At 42.3% G+C, this 20,487-nt stretch overlaps 1 protein-coding gene across 5 annotated transcripts in view; it reads left to right on the top strand.

The window, feature by feature from the left end:
• The window catches only part of tcerg1l (transcription elongation regulator 1 like), a 1,041,679-nt gene that overhangs the window by 647,360 nt on the left and 373,832 nt on the right, over window positions 1-20,487 (top strand). For all 5 annotated transcript variants that reach the window (XM_072479165.1, XM_072479166.1, XM_072479162.1 and 2 more), the window contains one exon: window positions 1,686-1,774. In XM_072479165.1, the coding sequence (XP_072335266.1) occupies window positions 1,686-1,774 (89 nt within the window). The remainder of the gene's footprint in view (window positions 1-1,685; window positions 1,775-20,487) is intronic.

Raw genomic sequence — 20,487 nt, 5'->3', positions numbered from 1 at the left:
GCAGACAGGAAAGAAAGAGTAGGAATGACAGGCAGTGACTAGTGGGGTACTGCAGGAATCAGTGCTTGGACCCCAAATATTCACAATGCATATTGATGATTTGGTTGAGGAAACCAAGTGTAATATCTCCAAATTGCAGATGACACCAAGTTGGGTGGGAGGGTGAGCTGTGAGGAGAATGCAGAGATGCTTCAGTGTGATTCGTACAAATTGAGTGAGTGTGCAAATGCATGGCAGATGCAATATAATGTGGATAAATGTGAGGTTATCCACTTTGGTAGCAAAAACAGGAAGGCAGATTATTATCTGAATGACTATAGATTCAGAGAGTGGAATGTGCAATGAGACCTGGTGCGGGATTCTCCATTTCGCCGGCTGGTCAATGAGGTTTCCCATTGTGGGGCAGCCCCATGCCGTCGGGAAACCCCCGGGCTGCGGCAAAATGGAGAATCCTGACGACGGAAAATTCAGCCCCTGGTGTCCATGAACACCAGACGCTGAAAGTAAGCTCGCAAGTGAAGCAGGGTAAAGGAAGGCAAATTGTATGCTGGCCTTAATAGCAAGAGGATTAGAGTACAAAAGCAGAGATGTCTGGCTGCACTTATACAGGGCCTTCGTGAAGCCACACCTGCAATATTGTATGCAGTTTTGGTCTCCTTATCTGAGGAATGATGTTCTTGCTATACAGGGAGTGCAGCAAAGGTGTACCGGACTGATTTATGGGATGGTGGTAGTGACATATGAGGAGAGATTGAGTCGGTATATGCTGGAATGTAGAAAAATTGGGGGGGGGGGGGGGATCACATAGAATCCTGTAAAATTCTAATTGGACTACACAGGGTAAATGCAGGAAGTACGTTTCCGATGGCGGGGAAGTCCAGAACCAGCGGTTACAGTAAGGATTCGGGGAACCATTTAGGACTGAGATGAGGAGAAATTTCTACACCAAGAGAATGGTGAGCCAGTGAAATATGCTGCAGCAGAAAGCAGTTGAGGCCAAAACATTGTGGGCGGGATTCTCCGTCCCGCCCCCACCGGCAGCGGGATCTTCTGTTCCGGCAGCCGGGCAATGGGGTTTCCCATTGCAAGCCCTCCTACGCCATCGGGAAATCTGCGGGCGTGAGTATGCTGCTGGCGAAGCGGAAGATCCCGCCAACGGAGAACCCAGCCTGTATGTTTTCAAGAAGGAGTTAGATACAGCTCTTGGGACTAAAGGGATTAAGGCATGTAAAGGGAAAGCAGGAACAGGTTACACTTTGGATGATCAGAATGAATGGTCGAGCAGGCTCAAAGGGCCAAATGCCTACTCTTATTTTCTATGGTTCTGTAAATTAATTTTGAAAAAATCACTGGCCTGCTAGTGGAGAGTCAGACAAGAGTTTGCAAATCGTAGAAAAATGCTGATATCACAACAGTTGTCGAAATTAAAGGTTCCATTCTTAAGATGTGAGTACTGCTCTTATCTCAACATAAGTCATTGTTTCTTCCAATCTACAAGTCTGTTGCAAGTAACACATTGTCAACTTAGATCATGATATTCCTGTGTTCATTCCAGTACCTTGAGTCATGTTCACAGCAAAACTACAATAAAGGCATTATGTTAATATAAGTTGTTATTGTTGGTGAAAGAGTTGTGGGGAAAACCCATTTTTCAAATGTAACTTTATGTTTTTTTTTAAATTTAGAATGGCTCAAAGAAAGCAATTGGTGAGAAAGAAAGAGTACGTCACCAGACTAAGCCTGTAGCATCCACTCCTGTACCTGGCTCCCCTTGGTAGGTTCATGTACAACCAAATATTGAAAATGTGTAAAACAAGTTGACAATTCTTTTGAATGTTTAGATGGGTTCCAATCTTAACCATGTTGATATCTGAATTGCTAGTTTGGTTCTTTTTGCAGCATGTCGACAAGTGGTTGAAGACATTTTATTTTGAGTCAGTTATTGAAGTGCGCATAATTTCTTTCTAATTTTCCTTGGTCAAAATTTAGCGTGTATTTACAGTCCAACAGCGATGTTGACGTGAAGTGATTTTAATTTGCACTAATTTTGTATTTAAAGAGTGAAAGCTCAATCAGAGATCTGTGCCTGACCTAACCAGAGGAGATGGTTTCACTCCGCTTCACTTTGGGATTAATTCAGGCCTTGACACAGAGTTGCACTTCATACAGCTACTAAACTAATGAGGCCAATTTTCCTCTGCCTTGCTCCCAAAATTCACCTGAAAAATAGGCTCAGTGTGGAGGGAACCCATTGCAAATCCTTTGCTGCCAATTTAATCTGAATGGCTGTGTCCTCAAACTTTGGGTGGCATTTTCTGGCCCTTTCCGGTTGGTGGGATCGTCCGGTCATGCTGAAGGTGACCTCTCCCGTAACGTCTTTCCCAGCCGCGGGACAGGCAAGCCATTAAATCGACGTAGACATCGGCGGGATCGAAGGACTCCATTGACTCCTCCACTGTGAGAAAACATGCTGCGCGGGGGAGGGCGGTATTGGAAAACCACACCCTTTGCCTATTACATTTTGGGAGCTTACAGCTGAAGTGGGCTCAGCGATATTAATTGTCTCTTCTAATGACACAGAGTTGGGTTCAAAGTCCAGCTGTCCTTTAAAAACCTGATACTCAATACAGCTGAGGTGCTAGTTTAGATGCTATCAAACTGATATTGCTAAGGTAAATCTTTATTTTGAATTGAAATTAATTTTCCTGTTTCTGTTGCGGACAACTGTTACTAATCTAATTTTAACAATGACTTTTTGTGATGTCATTTATTTGGAGCTAGTCAGGTGGCAACAGCTACAAATCCTTTTGACAAATGCTGAAGCTTCTTTCTTGGGTTTCTCTTAAATCAGTAACTATTCTTCCCCCATCATCATAGAACAAAAGTCTCTATCCCTCAACCCTACAGCTGTTTCACACCAACCTGAATAAATAAAGACACCTTACATTCAAACCAACCAATTACTCCTGTACCCTCCATCATTCTTCAGATCAGTATGTTCCAAGTATACGGATATCTCAATAACAGATTATCAGCAATGCTCCATTAAACAATTCTGCCAGTGTGCCTATTGATTGTAATACACTCTGTCTATTGTTGTGATCTCCGTTGAGAACAATAACTTTTAAAAAGAATTCAAAGTTCCAGTTGATAGCTGAACGAATGACATGACAGATGACACAGTTTTAAACTTTTACTGTAACAAATGACTAAACACTATTTTCCTTTTGTAGGCAACAGAGAGGAATTCTTTAAATAACAGAGTAATGTTCCCCCTTATACGTATTACACATCACTCACCACAGTCCATTTAGCAAATAATCCACAGTTGCTCCCATCTTCCACCGACTTCTGTATCTCCATTCTGCCGAGTAGTAACTTTGGGTGCCAATCTCCAGGCACTTTCTTCAGTTTTTAGAATTCCTTACAGTCTCCACTTAGAGTAAAGCCTGTTCTGATGGTTATTCTGCCCCCTGGCCATGCCAAGCCAAATCTTCCAGCATAATTAGATGGCTACAGGATGTGCTTCTTCGAACAACTCCCTCTAGCTGCAGTAGCTCATAAAGTCAAACAGCTTTTCTTTATCTGCTGACCACACAGAACATTTATCTGCCTATCTGTGAAATTAATTGATCTCCAGGGAAGCCTGTAAATTAGTATCAAAAATGGCTTTCTCTTCTCTTCCCCCGGCATGGTGGTACAGTGGTTAGCACTGCCGCCTCACGGCATCATGGGTCCTGGTTCAATTCCAGCCTCGGGGGACTGCTTGTGTGGAGTTTTGCACGTTCTGTCCATGTCATTGCGGGTTTTCTCCGGCTGCTCTGGTTTCCTCCCACAGTCCAAGGGATGTGCAGGTTAGGTGGATTGGCCATATAAAATTGACCCTTAGTGCTCAACGGTTAGGTGGGGTTACGGGGTTGTGGGGGAGTGGGTCTAGGTAGGGTGCTCTTTCAGAGGGTCAGTACAGATTCGATGGGCTGAATGGTCCCCTGCTTAGGATTTCTATGATTTTCCCTGTCAATGTGAAACACATTAACCTTGCATTCAGGTAGAAGTGCTAATTATTTGTCCTTGATCCCAACTACGTTTCATCTCAGAAGTAAATGGACAGTGTACAGCTTAACTGTTACAACCCTGCAACTTCAACTTGGGGAGACTCATATCAAGTCTACTCGTGGCAAACTCAGAAACTGCTGCCATTGACTCCAAGGGTAAACACATTGCACATTTGTTTTAAGAAAACAATCTAAGCTCTCCTCTGATCGCTAACAGTCAAACCATCAAAGATTATTGTCAGGCCATCTTCAGAATAGGTCACATGACCCCTTTTCATTCATCTTAAATTTAAAGCCACATGTCCAAAATATAATAATCTTATTTACCTCATAATTGTAATACTATTCCTTCAAGATTCACCACACAAATACTCTGACCCATGCTTGAAGAATGCAACCATCCTGGCCTTGTGGAGTAAAAAGAGCATAAAAATGTGTTATAAATTATGAGCATAGAAGAGAAAATCGGAACCTTGGTCGGGCAGAGTGGCTCGAGCTGGTTCAAAAATCCATGAACAGCTTCAATACTTTGCCAGTTGCAGATTCTTTTTCCGGTGTACATACTGATGAAGCAGTTGCTGATGTAATTCATTGGGAAATCTGCGTACGTGGAATTTCAAATGACACACCCCACTCATTCAATTGTGAGAACAGATTCGGACCTGCAACCTGAAAACAAAGGAAAAGTTTGTTTTTACCGAGAAAGCTACTGCCAAAAGAAGCTTCAAACAGCCGACAAAATGACTTTAAAACATTGGGCTGGATTCTCTGGTCCCCCAGCCATGTGTTTCTCAGCGGCGTGCCGTTTGCAGGCGGTGGGCTTCTCCCTTCCCGCCGATGTCAATGGGTTTTTCCACTGAAGCCACTCCACGTCGCCGGGATACCAGAGGTGCACTGCCGGTGGGAAAAAAAATAATCCCAACGTTCGGAGAATTACCCCTATTATTTTAGAAATAGAATGATACCAAATGCAGGACTACACACTAGTCTCTTGCCTCTGGCCTGCAGAACTCCTTTAATTCTGATGCTGTTCTGAAGGGCCTACGCATGCCCAGGTTTTACATTCTGTGTGGTCCGACACCCAGTAATGTCTGCCATGTACACTCACCGTGTTCTAATGAGGACCCAGACTACGTATGGGCACTAAGAAGCTCTACAGGTGGAAGGAACACTCTGTCAATAGTAGGAGAACAACACCTGTGTGATGTGACTGCACCCTCCACCTAACAGAAGGAAATAGGGGAGTGTAGTTCGAAAAGGTTAAATATAGAATTTTCTAAATATAGAAATACAGAAGGTTAAATATGTATGCTTTGGATTATTCTATTCCTTATTTGAGAGAGCTATGGTTAAGCTGTAGTTTAAATTTGTTTCTTTTAATTAAGAGTGAAAGTGAATGGTGTGTGAAGTATTTAATTTAAATGTCAGATTTTACTGAAGTAGTTAAATAAAAAGAGGGTAGATACAAAATATATCACACAGAGTATTGTATGTGCTTTTTCCTTTGACCATCACAAACCAACATTTGTGTATCTGATTCCCTGCCAGAGAATCAGATTCAGTGTGATGCCTGAAGCTGTGCTTAGAAACCACAAATCAAAGTCTGATTGCTTGAAGGCCATTGGTCACACAGGCCTAAATAAATTGAATCTGTAGTTTCCAGTTATTGATCTATGGCATTTTTCTTAAAAGAACATGATGCTTCAGATAGCAGAGTTTGGACATTAATGTATCAAAGTGAAATATTGCACAAGTCAATTTTGACACCATGTCCTCAAAAACAATATCTACCTACCACTGTCTCCCATCAGTGACAGTCGGAACCAACTAGAATTGAACCAGGACTCTGCTCTTTGCAAGATTGAGCAGTATCGGTGAAAGGTGGCAGAACCAGCGCATTACTCTTCACAAGGCAAATGTCATCATGGAGGGTTGAATTTGGGAAGGCAGTGACATCGTGGTAATGTCACCAGACTAGTAATCTGGAGTCCCCGACATATATTCAAATTGCACCATGGCAGCTGGTGGAATTTAATCATGAATAAATCTGTAAATAAAAGCTAATGAAATGGTAACTACAAAACCATTGTTGATTGTAGTTCACTAATGCTGCTTAAGGAAGCAAATATGCCATCTTCACCTGGTCTGGCCTACATGTGACACCAGACTCTCAATAATGTGGTTGACTCTTAAATTCCCTTTCAAATGGCCTAGCAAGCCACTCAGTTGTATCAAACTTCTACAAAGCCTAAAGAATGGAATGAAACCCGGCATCACTCTAGGCACCAAAAACAATAATGGCACCCTGCAAAGTCCTCCTCACTAATATCTGAGGGAGTGTGCCACAGAACTGTCCCACCAACTTTTCTAGCAATAGCTTGGCATTGTCATATGCACATAATCATACCTTATAGACAATGACCCTGACACCACCATTACCATCTCTGAATATGTCCTATCCCATGAACAAAGACACCCATATCCCTTTGCTGAGACACATTAAGAATCTGCTTTCCAGATCAGACCCACCAGAGGTGGCAGCACAGTGCTGTATAGTCGGGAGGGAGCAGTCCTGCAAGTCCTCAACATGAACTCTGAACTCCATGAAGTCTCATGGCATCAGATCAAACATGGGCAAGGAAACCCCCTGCTTGTTACCACCTACCACCCCCCTTCAGCTGTAAATAAGTCCTCTTCCATGTTGAACATCACTTGGAAGAAGCACCAAGGGTGGCAAGGGCACAGAATGTACTCCTGGTGGGGGAGTTAACAGTCATCATCAAGAGTGGCTTGACAGCACTAGTACTGACCGAGCTGGCTGAGTCCTGTAGTTGCTGCACTGAGTCTTCGGCAAATGGAAAGCAGATTCAAAATGCGTCTGAGCAAAGGGATCTGTGTGTATTTGTTCATGAATCACAGAAAGTCAGTGTGCAGGTACAGAATGTAATAAAAAAGGCGATTGGAATTTTAGGGTTTATTGCAAAACGTCTAGAGTGTAAAAGTAGAGAAGTGTTGTTGCAATTGTCTAGGGTGTTGGTGAGGCCACATCTGGAATATTGTGTCCAGTTTGGTCTCTGTTTTGAGGAAGGATGAGATGGCATTGGAGGCAGTTGAGAGAAGGTTCACCAGATTGATTCCAGGGATGGAAGGGTTGACGTATGAGGAGAGATTGAACAGTTGAGACTCATACTAGCTGGAGTTTTGAAGAATGAGAGGGGATCTGTTCGAGGTATATAAAATACTACGAGGGATTTATAAAGAAAACGTAGAGCAATGTTTTCCCCTTGTGGGGCAATCTTGAATAAGAGGTCACAGATATGAGAGGAGGTAGATTTAAAACTGAGATGAGGAGGAATTACTTCTTGCAGAGGGTGGTGAATTTGTGGAACTTGTTGCCCCATAGTGCGGTGGACTCTGAATCATTGAATGGTTTCAAGAAGGAGATAGATATATTTCTGATTTTAAAAAACAGGTTAAACGGATATGGGGAACAGACAGGGAGGTGGATTTGAGACCAGGAAGACATCAGCCATGATCTGATTAAAATGGCAGAGCAGGCTCAAAAGGCTGAATTACCTTCTTCTGCTCCTAACTCCTATGTGAGAGAACTAAAAAGAAGGAAAAACGTACTTTACCTCATCCTCACCAATCTACCGTTTACAGATACATCTGTCCATGATAGTATTAGTAGGACTGACCACCACACCCTCCATCGTGTTGTGTGGCACAACCAATGTGCTAAACAGGATAGAGTTTGAACAGACCAAGAAACTCAAAACTGGGCATTCATGAGGAGATGTTGGACTTCTGCTGCAGCAACAGAATTGCATACAACCACAATCTGTAACATCATGGCCTGGCAAATCTCTCACTCTACCATTATCATCAAGCCAGGGGATCAACACTGGTTCAATGAAGAGTGCAGGAGGGCATGCCGGGAGAAGTACCACGCATACCTAAAAATGAGGTGTCAGCTTGGTGAAGCTACAACACAGGAATACTTGCATGCCAATCAGTGTAAGCAATGCGTGATAGGCAGAGCTAAGCGATGCTACAACCAATGGATCAGATTTAAGCTCCACAGTCCTGCCACATTCAGTGATGAATGGTAGAGGGCAATTAAACAACTAACAGCAGGAGGCTCCACAAATATCCCCATTCTCAATCATGGAGGAGCACAACCATGCAAAAGACAAGGCTGAAGCATTTTCAACCATCATCACCCACAAGTCCCAAGTGCCAGGTAGATGATAACTTTAGGCCTCCTGCTGAGATCCCCAGCATTACAGATGCTAATCATCAGCCAATATGATTCAGAACTGTGATATGAAGCAACTAGATACTGCAAGGATTATGAGCCTTGACAACATTCCAGCAATAGTACTGAAGGCTTGTTATCCATAAGTTGACACTCTCCTTGCCACAATGTTCCAGTATAACTATAACACTGTACTCAATGTGCCAATTTGGAAAATTGCCCAGGAAGGTCCTTCCACAAGAAGTATTGACAATGCCATTAAGTGGCAATCATCAGCAATAACCTGCTCCCTAATGCTCAGTTTGGGTTCCACCAAGGCCACTAAGTCTCTGATCTCATTACAACCTTGGTTAAAACAGAGACAAATGAGCAGAATACAAGGTGTGAGAGTGGGTGTCCTTGACATTAATGCAGCATTTGACTGAGTATGACATCAAGGAGCCGTAGCAAAACTGAAGTCAATGGAAATTGGGGGGGGGGGGGGGGGGGGGGAGGGGGGGTAAAGTCTCCATTAGTTAGAGTCATACCTAGCAAAATTGTTGTGGTTGTTGGGGGTCAATCATCTCAGTCCAAGGACATCACTGCAGGAGTTCCTCAGGATAGGGTGCTAGGTCCAACGGTCTTCAGTTGCTTCATCAATAACCTTCCCTCCATTACAAGGTCAGAAGTGGAGAGGTTCACAGATGATTGCATAATGTTCAGCACCATTTGTGACTCTTCAGATACTGAAGCAGTCCATGTCCAAATGGAGCAAGATCTTAATAACATTCTGGTTTGGGTTGATAAGTGACAAATAAGATTCAGGTCACAAAAATGCCAGGCAATGACCATCTCAAACATGAGAGACTCATCTCTGTTGAGATTGTCTTTGGCCTACTGGATTAGTCCCTAGTCTTCAGAAACTCTGTACCTAATCAAGGGAGAGTCATCGGGAGATGGGGGTTCACCATGGGGAGGCAGACTCCCTGACAATTCTCTTGTGCCCCTCCCTGCTCCTTCTGGTATGGCACTCCTTCCCTGTTACCCCCAAATATCACAGCCATGGCAGGATGAGGCCCTTATGTGACTACTTAAGGGCCTCAGCTGGTCGCCCTGTGGGATGGATGCCTTCCACCCTTCCTGCCCAGAGTTTGATCAGGAGTGTGTGGGGTTAGGGGGTGGGGCGGGGTAGGGAGGGGAGGGGGTGAAAGAGTTAGGTCAGCAATGAGGTCTCTATCTCTCATATTCCTGCTCGATCAAATTCCAGCTCCCCCCCCACCCCACACACACGCACACAGACACCTCTGAATTCAACTCCAGAGGGGAATTAAATTCCACCAATTGTGTTCAGTGCCCACCATAAATACTGATCTGTAGCCACTGACTCCATTCCTCTCCTGCCAATTGTTGCCGCTAGGCTTGATGATTCCAAAGCTCTCCTGGCAGACCTCCCATTTTCCACTCTCCGTAAACTTAAGCTTTTCTAAAACTCTATTGCCGACTTCCTAAGTCCCATTCATCCACTACCCCGATGCACCCGGGCCTACATTGTCTTCCTGCTAAACAGTACCTCTGTTTTAAAATTCTCATCCTCATCTTCAAATCCTTCTGTGTTCTCACCCCTCCTTATCTTTGTAACTTATTCCAGCCCTCAACCCTTTGTTCCATCCAGTTCTGGTTCTTATTATTGACAAGTGATTTTAATCAATCCATCATTGCTGGCAGACCCTTTGATTGACTAAGCCCTAAATTCTGGAATTCACCCTGTAAACCTGTCCACTTCAGTGCCTCTCTTTTCTCCTTTTAAAATATTACTTAAAATGTTCTTTTACCAAGCTGCTGGTCACCTAACCTAATATTTCACCATGTGGCTCAGTGTCTAATTTTGTTTGATAATGCTTCTTTGGCGCACTTTGGGATATTTTGATACATTAAGGGGGCTACATATATCATTGAAGGTCAGCGCGTCCAAGATATTGAAGGGTACTGACTTCCAGATGAATGAGAGTGGGCCCCACCAGATTTGGGCCCTACCAGGATTTGGGCCCTGACCAGGCAAGTATCCTAGAACCAGAAAAAGATAAGTTTTTGTTTAAATAATGCCTTATACATGGAACCAAGGGGCAGGGACTGTGGTCGCCTTCCCTCCCACATGACAGCAACTGCAAATTTTCGAGCCAATGGAAGATGTGGTGTTCGACTGTCATCTGCACTCACCTGCCCCATTCAAATTGCTTGCCCTTCCACTGATATTCAAACCACGTTATGTTAGCTGGTGTCAGCCTGCCTTAACCATCTAAATTGCATCCCAGGGAGGTTTCTGTTTGTTGTCTAAACTTATTTGATGAGTTTCTGTTTCAAATTCACTCACATCTGAAAACATTAAAGGAGATTATTGACAAGTGAGATTAAATATCACTCTGCAACATTAATCCTGCTGAATAAACTGGAGGGCCATTTTTAAGGGAGCAATAATATGCAGTTTTTAATTCATGTTATCGTATTGCAGCAGTGCACCCTATGACATTGTATGTCATTTCTATTAGCAAGCTTTGCAAATAATTGTCCTGTCCCAAGAAAGTGCTTAATATTGTAAGGTGCCAACGTTTGGCAAATACTGTATCAATCAGTTTAACATTAACCTTTGTCTGTAAAGGCAAAGGCGACATTAGTGAACACACTTGTCAGTGAAAACAAATGGCAGCAGAATCAATCCAAAGAGGTGAAGGGAGAAGCAACTTTTGACTTTATTGCCATTGCAGGAGGAAAGTGCTATAGCTTTTGGAGGAGTAAGTTTCACTGTGCTAGTTAACTTCTAATTAGTCTGGCAGACAGACTGTTTGCACTATGGCACTATTTTGAAGCAGAACAGACCAATATTTAACCCTCAACCAGCTGCTAAAAGAAATCTGCTTACTATGGCATTGCTGAAGGGCCTGAGGTGGGGGAAAGGGGTGGGAGGGCAGTGGGGATACAAACTGGAAGTTACCGTACCTCAAACATTACCTAATTGGCTGTCTCATGATTTAAAGTCAGGGAATGTGTAATATGAGATTGGATTTTATGGACTCATGGCGGGTGTGCATGCAGGTGTTGACTGTAAAATGTCAAGACATCATGCTCATAACCATCCCCACCACCACCCCACCCATGCCATAATTTTACTTGCAACAGGGGAGGTATCAGGTGGCCCACCTGCTCATGTGCCAATTGAGGCCAATTAGGTGGCATAGTGGCACAGTGGTTATCACTGCTGCCTCACAGTGCCAGGGACCTGATTCTGGCCTTCGGTGACTGTGTGGAGTTTAAACATTCTCCCTGTGGATGCATGGGTTTCCTCCGGGTGCTCCTGTTTCCTCCCACAGTCCAAAGATGTGCAGGTTAGCTGGATTGGCAAGGCTAAAATTGCTCTATGATGTCCAAAGATGTGCAGATTAGGTGAGGTTACAAGGATAGGGCGGCGGAATGGACCAAGGTAGGGGGCTCTTTCAGAGGGTCGGTGCAGACTCGATGGGCCGAAAGACCTCCTTCTGCACTGCAAGGATTCTATGGATGTGGCCAATTAATGGGATTTAACCAATGGCAGCAGAGGACCATACCAAATATCCAGTCTGGCAGTGTATACTGCACAGGCCTGCAACAGAAGTGACCCAATTCATTCTCCACTGTCCACACCCCAAACACCAACCATTCCCATAAGGGTCTAGCACATGTTGGTTTAATGTGGGATGGAGTGCAATACCACCCACACAATGGTGTAAGAGAGCACATGAATCTGCCTTAGGGTCAGTCGAGTGTTGTAGAGTCATGTGTATCAACAAGCATGGAGACATCTCCGAGCTGGTACCCTTTACTGTATGTTTGTAAACAGTTCTGAGAGTCAATCAGACTTTCAGTTAAAGTATGTATGATTAAAAAAATGTTTTCAGACCTGCCAGACTGTAGCTAGCAATGTACAACATGGTGACAGCGTATGGAAAAACCCAAGATATCTCAGAGAATAATGCCCAAGATAATGCAGAGAAAGACTAAAATGCTTGAAAACTGAGCAAAAGTTCAGCAAAGCAGTCTGACCTGAGAAGAAGCTCCAGAAGCAGAGACGCATAGGACAAATCACTGGGAAAAGGCTCCAAAGAAACACTTGCAATCTGTTGGCAGAAATTTAGAATTCCTTACTGCAGTAGAATCTCTCTTGGCTGCCCAACGTCTAATCCCAGAGTGCAGAGTCCACAATCCAATAGGGGGTGCACTAAATCTTTTAAAATTCAAGGCCACAGCATGTCCTGAGAAGTTTTAAATAATTCAGTCAGGAGTGCAGTGGAAGAACCCAAACTCCAAACTCACCCTGAAACAGAAAAAGAAATTATTCAATAATCTGGGAGAATCATGACTTCTAAACTCAGCTGCGAGAAAGCAAAAGCCAAGGTCGACTGATTCATGACTTTAAAGCTAAACACTGAATAAGAGAACTCTGCAGGTAATCAGTCCAGGCAGCCATTGTTGAATTTTCGATTCAAACTGAGAGCGATTTCCATTATAGCAGAGCCTGCCAAAACCAGCAAGCACGAGAAATCCCATTGTCTCCAAATGGATGATGACATCCTCTTCAAATTCAGAAAGCTCTTAAAGCAGAATCTACACTTTTAAGAATTTAACCACGAATCACAATCTGGACTTTTCCAAGCGCCAAACCTAATGGAAAATTTGGCATTCTTGAGAAGTGAGGTTTTAAATGATCAGAGTACGTCACGTCTAAGTAGAAAGTCAGAAAATGTCCAAATCGATACCCTTTTATTCTGGCTCGGTGAACTTACGGATGAAATAATTCTAAAGCAAGGCATTGATGAACCATCAACCAGCTTCAATGAAATGTTAAAATCCTTTGTCAAATATTTTAATCTTCAAATTGAAGAGAGCACAGAGCTTAGAAAAAGATATATTAAACCACCGGTAAAGTTACAAAAATATATACTTTAGGAAAACCCAACACATTACCTGAACTGTAACACCAGAGGGCAATGTGGAGCAAGCAGCTGACTTTGAATGAAGGAAAGCTATCTGATGAAGTCTAAAATTCAAAACCCTGTAAAGGAAAATGAAATAAGATTTGAAAATGTTTGCACCAAACCTGAATTAGAAGATTTGAAACACAAAATTGAAGCTAAGTATATACTTTTTGAAGTGGGGACCAGAGGGCTTATACTAGAAGGTTTAATATTAAAATACTTAAATAATTCTAAAATAACTGCAGTAATTATGAGGGTTCCTTTCCTAGACATGATTGGAAACTTGACCAAAAGGGCTCTGGAGATTCTGGCTCAAAAGCTAGCAATAACATCCTTCACAGCCTGTATAAACATATTATTCATTATTATAGAGGAAGGAGATAAGTAGAACTGAAGACCAGATAAGGCAGTTGAACATAAGAACTAGGAGCAGGAGTAGGCCATCTGGTGCCTCGAGCCTGCTCTGCCATTCAATGAGATCATGGCTGATCGTTTGTGGACTCAGCTCCACTTTCCAGCACAAACACCATAGCCCTTAATCCCTTTATTCTTCAAAAAACTATCTATCTTTATCTTAAAAACATTTAATGAAGGAGCCTCAACTGCTTCACTGGGCAAGAAATTCCATAGATTCACAACCCTTTGGGTGAAGAAGTTCCTCCTAAACTCAATCCTAAATCTACTTCCCCTTATTTTGAGGCTATGCCCCCTTGTTCTGCTTTCACCCACCAGTGGAAACAACCTGCCCGCATCTATCCTATCTATTCCCTTAATAATTTTATATGTTTCAATAAGATCCCCCCGCATCCTTCTGAATTCCAACGAGTACAATCCCAGTTTACTCAACCTCTCCTCGTAATCCAACCTCTTCAGCTCTGAAATTAACCTAGTGAATCTCCTCTGCACACCTTCCAGCACCAGTACGTCCTTTCTCAGGTAAGGAGACCAAAACTGAACACAATTCTCCAGGTGTGGCCTCACTAACACCTTATACTATTGCAGCATAACCTCCCTAGTCTTAAATTCCATCCCTCTAGCAATGAAGGACAAAACTCCATTTGCCTCTTAATCACCTGTTGCACCTGTAAACCGGATTTTTGCGACTCATGTACCAGCACACCCAGGTCTCTCTGCACAGCAGCATGTTTTAATATTTTATCATTTAAATAATAATCCCTTTTGCTGTTATTCCAACCAAAATGGATAATCTCACATCTGCCAACGTTGTATTCCATCTGCCAGATCCTAGCCCATTCACTTAACCGATCCAAATCCCTCTGCAGACTTCCGGTATCCTCTGCACTTTTTGCTTTACCACTCATCTTAGTGTCGTCTGCAAATTTGGACACATAGCACTTGGTACCCGACTCCAAATCATCTATGTAAATTGTGAACAATTCTGGGCCCAACACTGATCCCTGAGGGACACCACTAGCTACTGATTGCTAACCAGAGAAACACCCATTAATCCACACTCTTTGCTTTCAATTAATTAACCAATCCTCTATCCATGCTACTACTTTACCCTTAATGCCATGCATCTTTATCTTATGCAGCAACCTTTTTTGTGGCGCCTTGTCAAAAGCTTTCTGGAAATCCAGATATACCCCGTTATCTACGCCATTGGTATTGTCCTCAAAAAATTCCAAAAAATTAGTTCAGCACGACCTGCCCTTTCTGAACCCATGCTGCGTCTGCCCAATGGGACAATTTCCATCCAGATGCCTCGCTATTTCTTCCTTGATGATAGATTCCATCATCTTCCCTACTACCGAAGTTAAGCTAACAGGCCTATAATTACCCACTTTCTGCCTATCTCCTTTTTTAAACAGTGGTGTAACGTTTGCTAATTTCCAATCCGCCGGGACCACCCCAGAGCACAGTGAATTTCGGTAAATTATCATAGTGCATTTGCAATTTCCCTAACAATCACTTTTAGCACTCTGGGATGCATTCCATCAGGGCCAGGAGACTTGTCTACCTTTAGCCCCATTAACTTGCCCATCACTACCTCCTTAGTGATAACAATCATCTCAAGGTCCTCACCTGTCATAGCCTCATTTCCATCAGTCATTGGCATGTTATTTATGTCTTCCACTGTGAAGACTGTTATGGGCCAGGATTTAGAGAACCCCAAAGTGTATCATGGAGTTCACCTGACCCACAACCTTTACTAGTTTGTGGTATGGGGAGCACACGGCCGACTCTACAGGTGTGGTACAGCAGAAATGGAAAAGTATTTTTTGAAGCAAAACAATGTTTATTCTATGAACTCAAGTTAACCTTTTTAAAACATACAGTGAACATCTTAGCAACCATCAATTTAAATACAACCCTCAAAGACTACAACACTAAGTAAACGTTTAAACTTTCCTTTTTAACATCCATACGACTTAAAACACCTTTTGCCAGAAGCACACCAGGTTAAAGTCACTACTGTTATTAATTTTAAATCCCCAGGATCGATTTGCAGTCTTTAGATTACAGAGAGAGATTCATACACCTTCTGGCTGTGACTGCAGCTATCCAGCTCTGAAAACGAAACTAAAACACACCCCGCAGCCTGCTCAAAAAAGAAAGTAAAAAGCTGACAGACAGCCCAGCTCCACCCACTCTCTGACATCACAACAGTAGTAAACAGCCATTTCTTAAAGGTACTCTCAGATGACACCTCCCCCAAGAAAAAAAAAAACCCCATCAACTTCAAGATGGTTTCATTTTTTACCTTTTCACTATCCTTTAAGAAATGTACACAGTAAAAATACTTTTTTGTTTTAAAAAAAAAAACAACACACGCAAACAGGTACAATAATATATTCCATTTTCTTTCTTCTTCCTCCAACTGAAATCCTTCTCGATTGACAGTCTCTTTGAACAAGAAGGTCTTTGCACGATCCATCCATTTCTCTGTGCCTCGGCATGTCTCTTTAAAGTCAGATACTTTAGTTCAATCTGATCGCAGAGTCCCTTGCAAATCTCCAACGCAGAAGCATTGGTTATCACAGCTTTCAGGCAGTCAAATGCCTGTTGAAAGTCCGCTGTCCATTGAGATTTTCAACGTTTCTTCAGCAAGTCCATCAGTGGCGCAATCACGCTACAGAGCATTTGCACAAATGTTCGATCAAATCCACTCATGCTAAGAACTCTCATTATTTCCCTTCGTCTTGAGGGTATCGGAAACTCCTCAAGAAAAGTGACTTGGGCTGTTCTAAATTCACTTTTGGCGAGGTTTATCACGAAACCCGCCTCCTGAAGTCGATCGAATAACTCCATCAGATGTTTTAAATGTTCTGTCCATGTCTGGCTGAAAATTACCAGATGGTCGATATATACCGCACAATTGGGTAATCCTGAAACGACTTTGTGAGTTAACCGTTGACATGTGGCTGGGGCGTTTTTCATGCCAAATGGCATAACATTGAATTGGTATATACTATCTGGAGTCACAAAAGCGAACATTTTCTTCGCCCTTTTGCATAAAGGTACCTGCCATTAACCTTTAAATAAATCCAGTTTGGAAATAAAAGCTGATTGTCCCACTTTCTCAATGCAATCCTCCAAACGTGGGCTAGGATAAGAGTTCATTCTTGTAACTGCATTAACCTTTCTATAGTCTACATACAACCATTGGGTACCGTCTGGTTTTGGTACCATCACTATGGGTGAGCTCCATTGGCTGCAACCCACTTCAATTATGCCATTTTTAAGCATGCTCTCAATCTCTTTGTAAACCTGTGCCAATTTTAATGTGTTAAGTCTGCATGGATGTTGTTTGATTGGAACAGCATTTCCCACATATACATCATGTATAGCCATTTTAGTACTTCCCAATTCATCTCCACAAATATGCCCATTTGATATCAATAACTCTTTCAGGTCAGTTTGTTTTTCCTCTGGAAGTTAACTCAACAATTTATCCCAATTTTTAAGAACATCCTCATTTTCCAATTTAATTTCAGGTATGTCAAATTCACAGTCATCTGGATTTGGTTCATCACTTTGAGTTAGAATCATTAAAACCTCCTCCTTTTACTCTCCTTCCCTTTCAAAGTACCTTTTCAGCATATTCACATGACACACTTGGTGAGTTTTCCTTCTATCTGGCGTTCTTACCACATAATTTACCTCACTTAATTTCCTTTCAATCTGATACGGTCCACTTTTAATGGTTTTAAAGGTTTTCCTACCACTGGTAACAACACTAAAACTTTATCTCCAACGGCAAAACTACAAACTCTGGATTTCTTGTCCGCTACCCGTTTCATCACATTTTGTGCAACTTTTAGCTAGCCCATTCACCTGCTCTATTTAATCGTTCCCTAAAATTTGACATGTAATCCAATAACGTAATTTGCGATTTTTCACTCACCAATTTTTCCTTAATCAATTTAAGTGGTCCTCTTACCTAATGACCAAAGATTAGTTCAAAAGGACTAAATTTGGTTGACTCATTCGGAGCATCCCTAATTGCAAACAGTACGAATGGAATTCCTTTATCCCAATCCTCTGGATAATCGTGAAAATAAGCCCTCAACATTGTCTTTAATGTCTGATGCCACCTTTCTAACGCTCCCTGCGATTACGGATGGTACGCAGTTCATTTAAATTGTTTCATTCCTAAGCTATCCATAACTTCTTTGAATAACCTTGAGGTAAAATTCAATCCTTGATCCGATTGTATTTCTGTGGGTAGCCCATATCGAGTAAAGAATTTAAGTAACTCAATCACAATCTTTTTAGCTGTAATATTACGTACTGGAATGGCTTCTGGAAACTAGTAGACACATCCATTATAGTCAAAAGATATTGATTCCCACTTTTCGTTTTAGGAAGCGGTCCTACGCAATCAATTAGGACCCTTGTAAAAGGTTCCTCAAATGCTGGAATGGGTATTACGGGCATTGGTTTTATCACTGCTTGAGGTTTCCCTATCACTTGACATGTGTGACATGATTGACAAAATTTAATTACATCTTTATGTAGTCCAGGCCAATAAAAATGTTTTTGTATTTTAGCTTGAGTTTTTCTTATTCCCAAATGACCTCCCACTGGTACCTCATGTGCAACTCGCAACACTTTCTTTCTGTACCCTACCGGCAATACTACTTGATGAACTTCTACCCACTTTTCATCCGCCTACATATGTACAGGTCTCCATTTTCTCTTCAAGACATCACTTTTACGGTAATAACACTCTGGTATACACTCAGATTCCTCTTCCATGTATGCTTTCTGATACATCCGTTTTATTTCTACATCCTTCTGTTGTAATTCCACCAATTTTCCTGAACTAAAAATATCCACCTCATCCTCCACCTGTTCTTGTTCTTTTTCAACCATCTGATCAAAAATTGTTTCTGACAATTGCACTTCAAGTTCATCTTTACTCTTTAATTTCTCCTCTTCTTTTAACCTGTCATTTTGACACCTTGTTACTACACAATCCAGAAAAATCCCAGGATATCCGTCCTTCAACACTTCAGTGGGGCTGTTTAGCACAGGGCTAAATCGCTGGCTTTGAAAGCAGACCAAGGTAGGCCAGCAGCACGGTTCAATTCCCGTACCAGCCTCCCCAAACAGGTGCCGGAATGTGGCAACTAGGGGCTTTTCACAGTAACTTCATTTGAAGCCTACTTGTGACAATAAGTGATTTTCAGTTGTCTGATTTTCCACTGGCTTATCAACCACAGTAGGCATCACTCCCACCTGCGATCCAGTTATATCATTACCCAAGATAAACTGTATTCCTGGACAAGATAGTTTCTCTATTACTCCTACTACCACTTCACCACTCTTCACTGGACTTTCCAACCTTTCCTTATATAATGGAACACTACTCCTTTCACCCTGAATTCCACATAGTACCACCTTTTCTGGCAACATTCTTCCCAAACTACATAAATCCTCATCTCTTACTGTTAAAGATTGACCAGCTCCCGTATCTCTTAAAATTGTGACTTCTTTATCTGCTCCTCCTGATACACATGAGTAAACTTTACCCACACAAGTATATTCTTTAAAGAGATCTGGCACCTTTTATCAATCACCTCTTGATCAGGCTGTACAATCTTTTACATCTCCTTCGCTTCACTTGGGCTTTCCTTTACCACTTTAACAAACCCCACATCAGCCTTCACAGTGCTTTTCTTCAACCACCAACACTGTGACTTTACATGGCCTAGTTTATTACAGTGAAAACATTTGAAACTTTTAATTTATTTTCCACTCTCCTGGATTTTGTTTTTAATCAGAGGTACACTCTCCTTATTATCTCCCATCAGATCACCTTTACCTTTACCACTAGAGTATTTTTCATGTCCCCAGTTTCTACTCCTCACAGGCTGAAACTGATGTCGGAAACCAAGCTTTGATTTATGAACTAATTCATCATCATCTGACATTTCTGCTGCTAATCTCACAGTTTTAACCTTCTGCTCTCCCACATGAGTTCTCACTACATCACAAATTGAATTTTTAAACTCCTCCAAAAGTATAATTTCTCTGAGAGCTTCATACGTTTGGTCTATTTTCAAAGCCCTTATCCACCTATCAAAATTACTCTGTTTGAGCCTTTCAAACTCCATGTACGTTTGAGCAAATTCTTTCCTTAAATTTCTAAACCTTTGTCTGTAGGCTTCAGGCACTAGTTCATAAGCACCTGAGATGGATTTTTTCACCTCCTCATACGTCCCAGATACCTCCTCCGGTAGTGATGCAAACTCTTCACTCACCCAACCTACCAGCTTTGTTTGAATCACATGTCCTGTGGCCATTTCATTTGTTTAGCTACCTTCTCAAATGAAATGAAAAAGGCTTCTACCTCCTTCTCATCAAACCTTGGCAATGCTTGGACGTATTTAAATAGATCCCCACCAAGTCTTCGACTATGACGGTCTTTCTCACTATCCTCAGCACTATCATCCAACTATACGCTACCCTTTACGTATCATAGAATTTGCAGTGCAGAAGGAGGCCATTTGGCCCATCGAGTCTGCACCGGCCCTTACAAAGAGACCCTACTCAAGCCCATGTATCTACCCTATCCCCATAACCCAGTAACCCCCACTTAACCTTTTTGGACACTAAGGGCAATTTAGCACGGCCAACCCACCTAACCTGCACATCTTTGGACTGGGAGGAAACCGGAGCACCCGGAGAAAACCCACGCAGACACGGGGAGAACGTGCAG

The sequence above is a fragment of the Scyliorhinus torazame genome, chromosome 16 (assembly GCF_047496885.1).
Source record: "Scyliorhinus torazame isolate Kashiwa2021f chromosome 16, sScyTor2.1, whole genome shotgun sequence".
Taxonomy (NCBI): Eukaryota; Metazoa; Chordata; class Chondrichthyes; order Carcharhiniformes; family Scyliorhinidae; genus Scyliorhinus; species Scyliorhinus torazame.
Note: the sequence above shows the minus strand (reverse complement) of the source record. Positions and strands in the feature narration are given on the sequence as shown.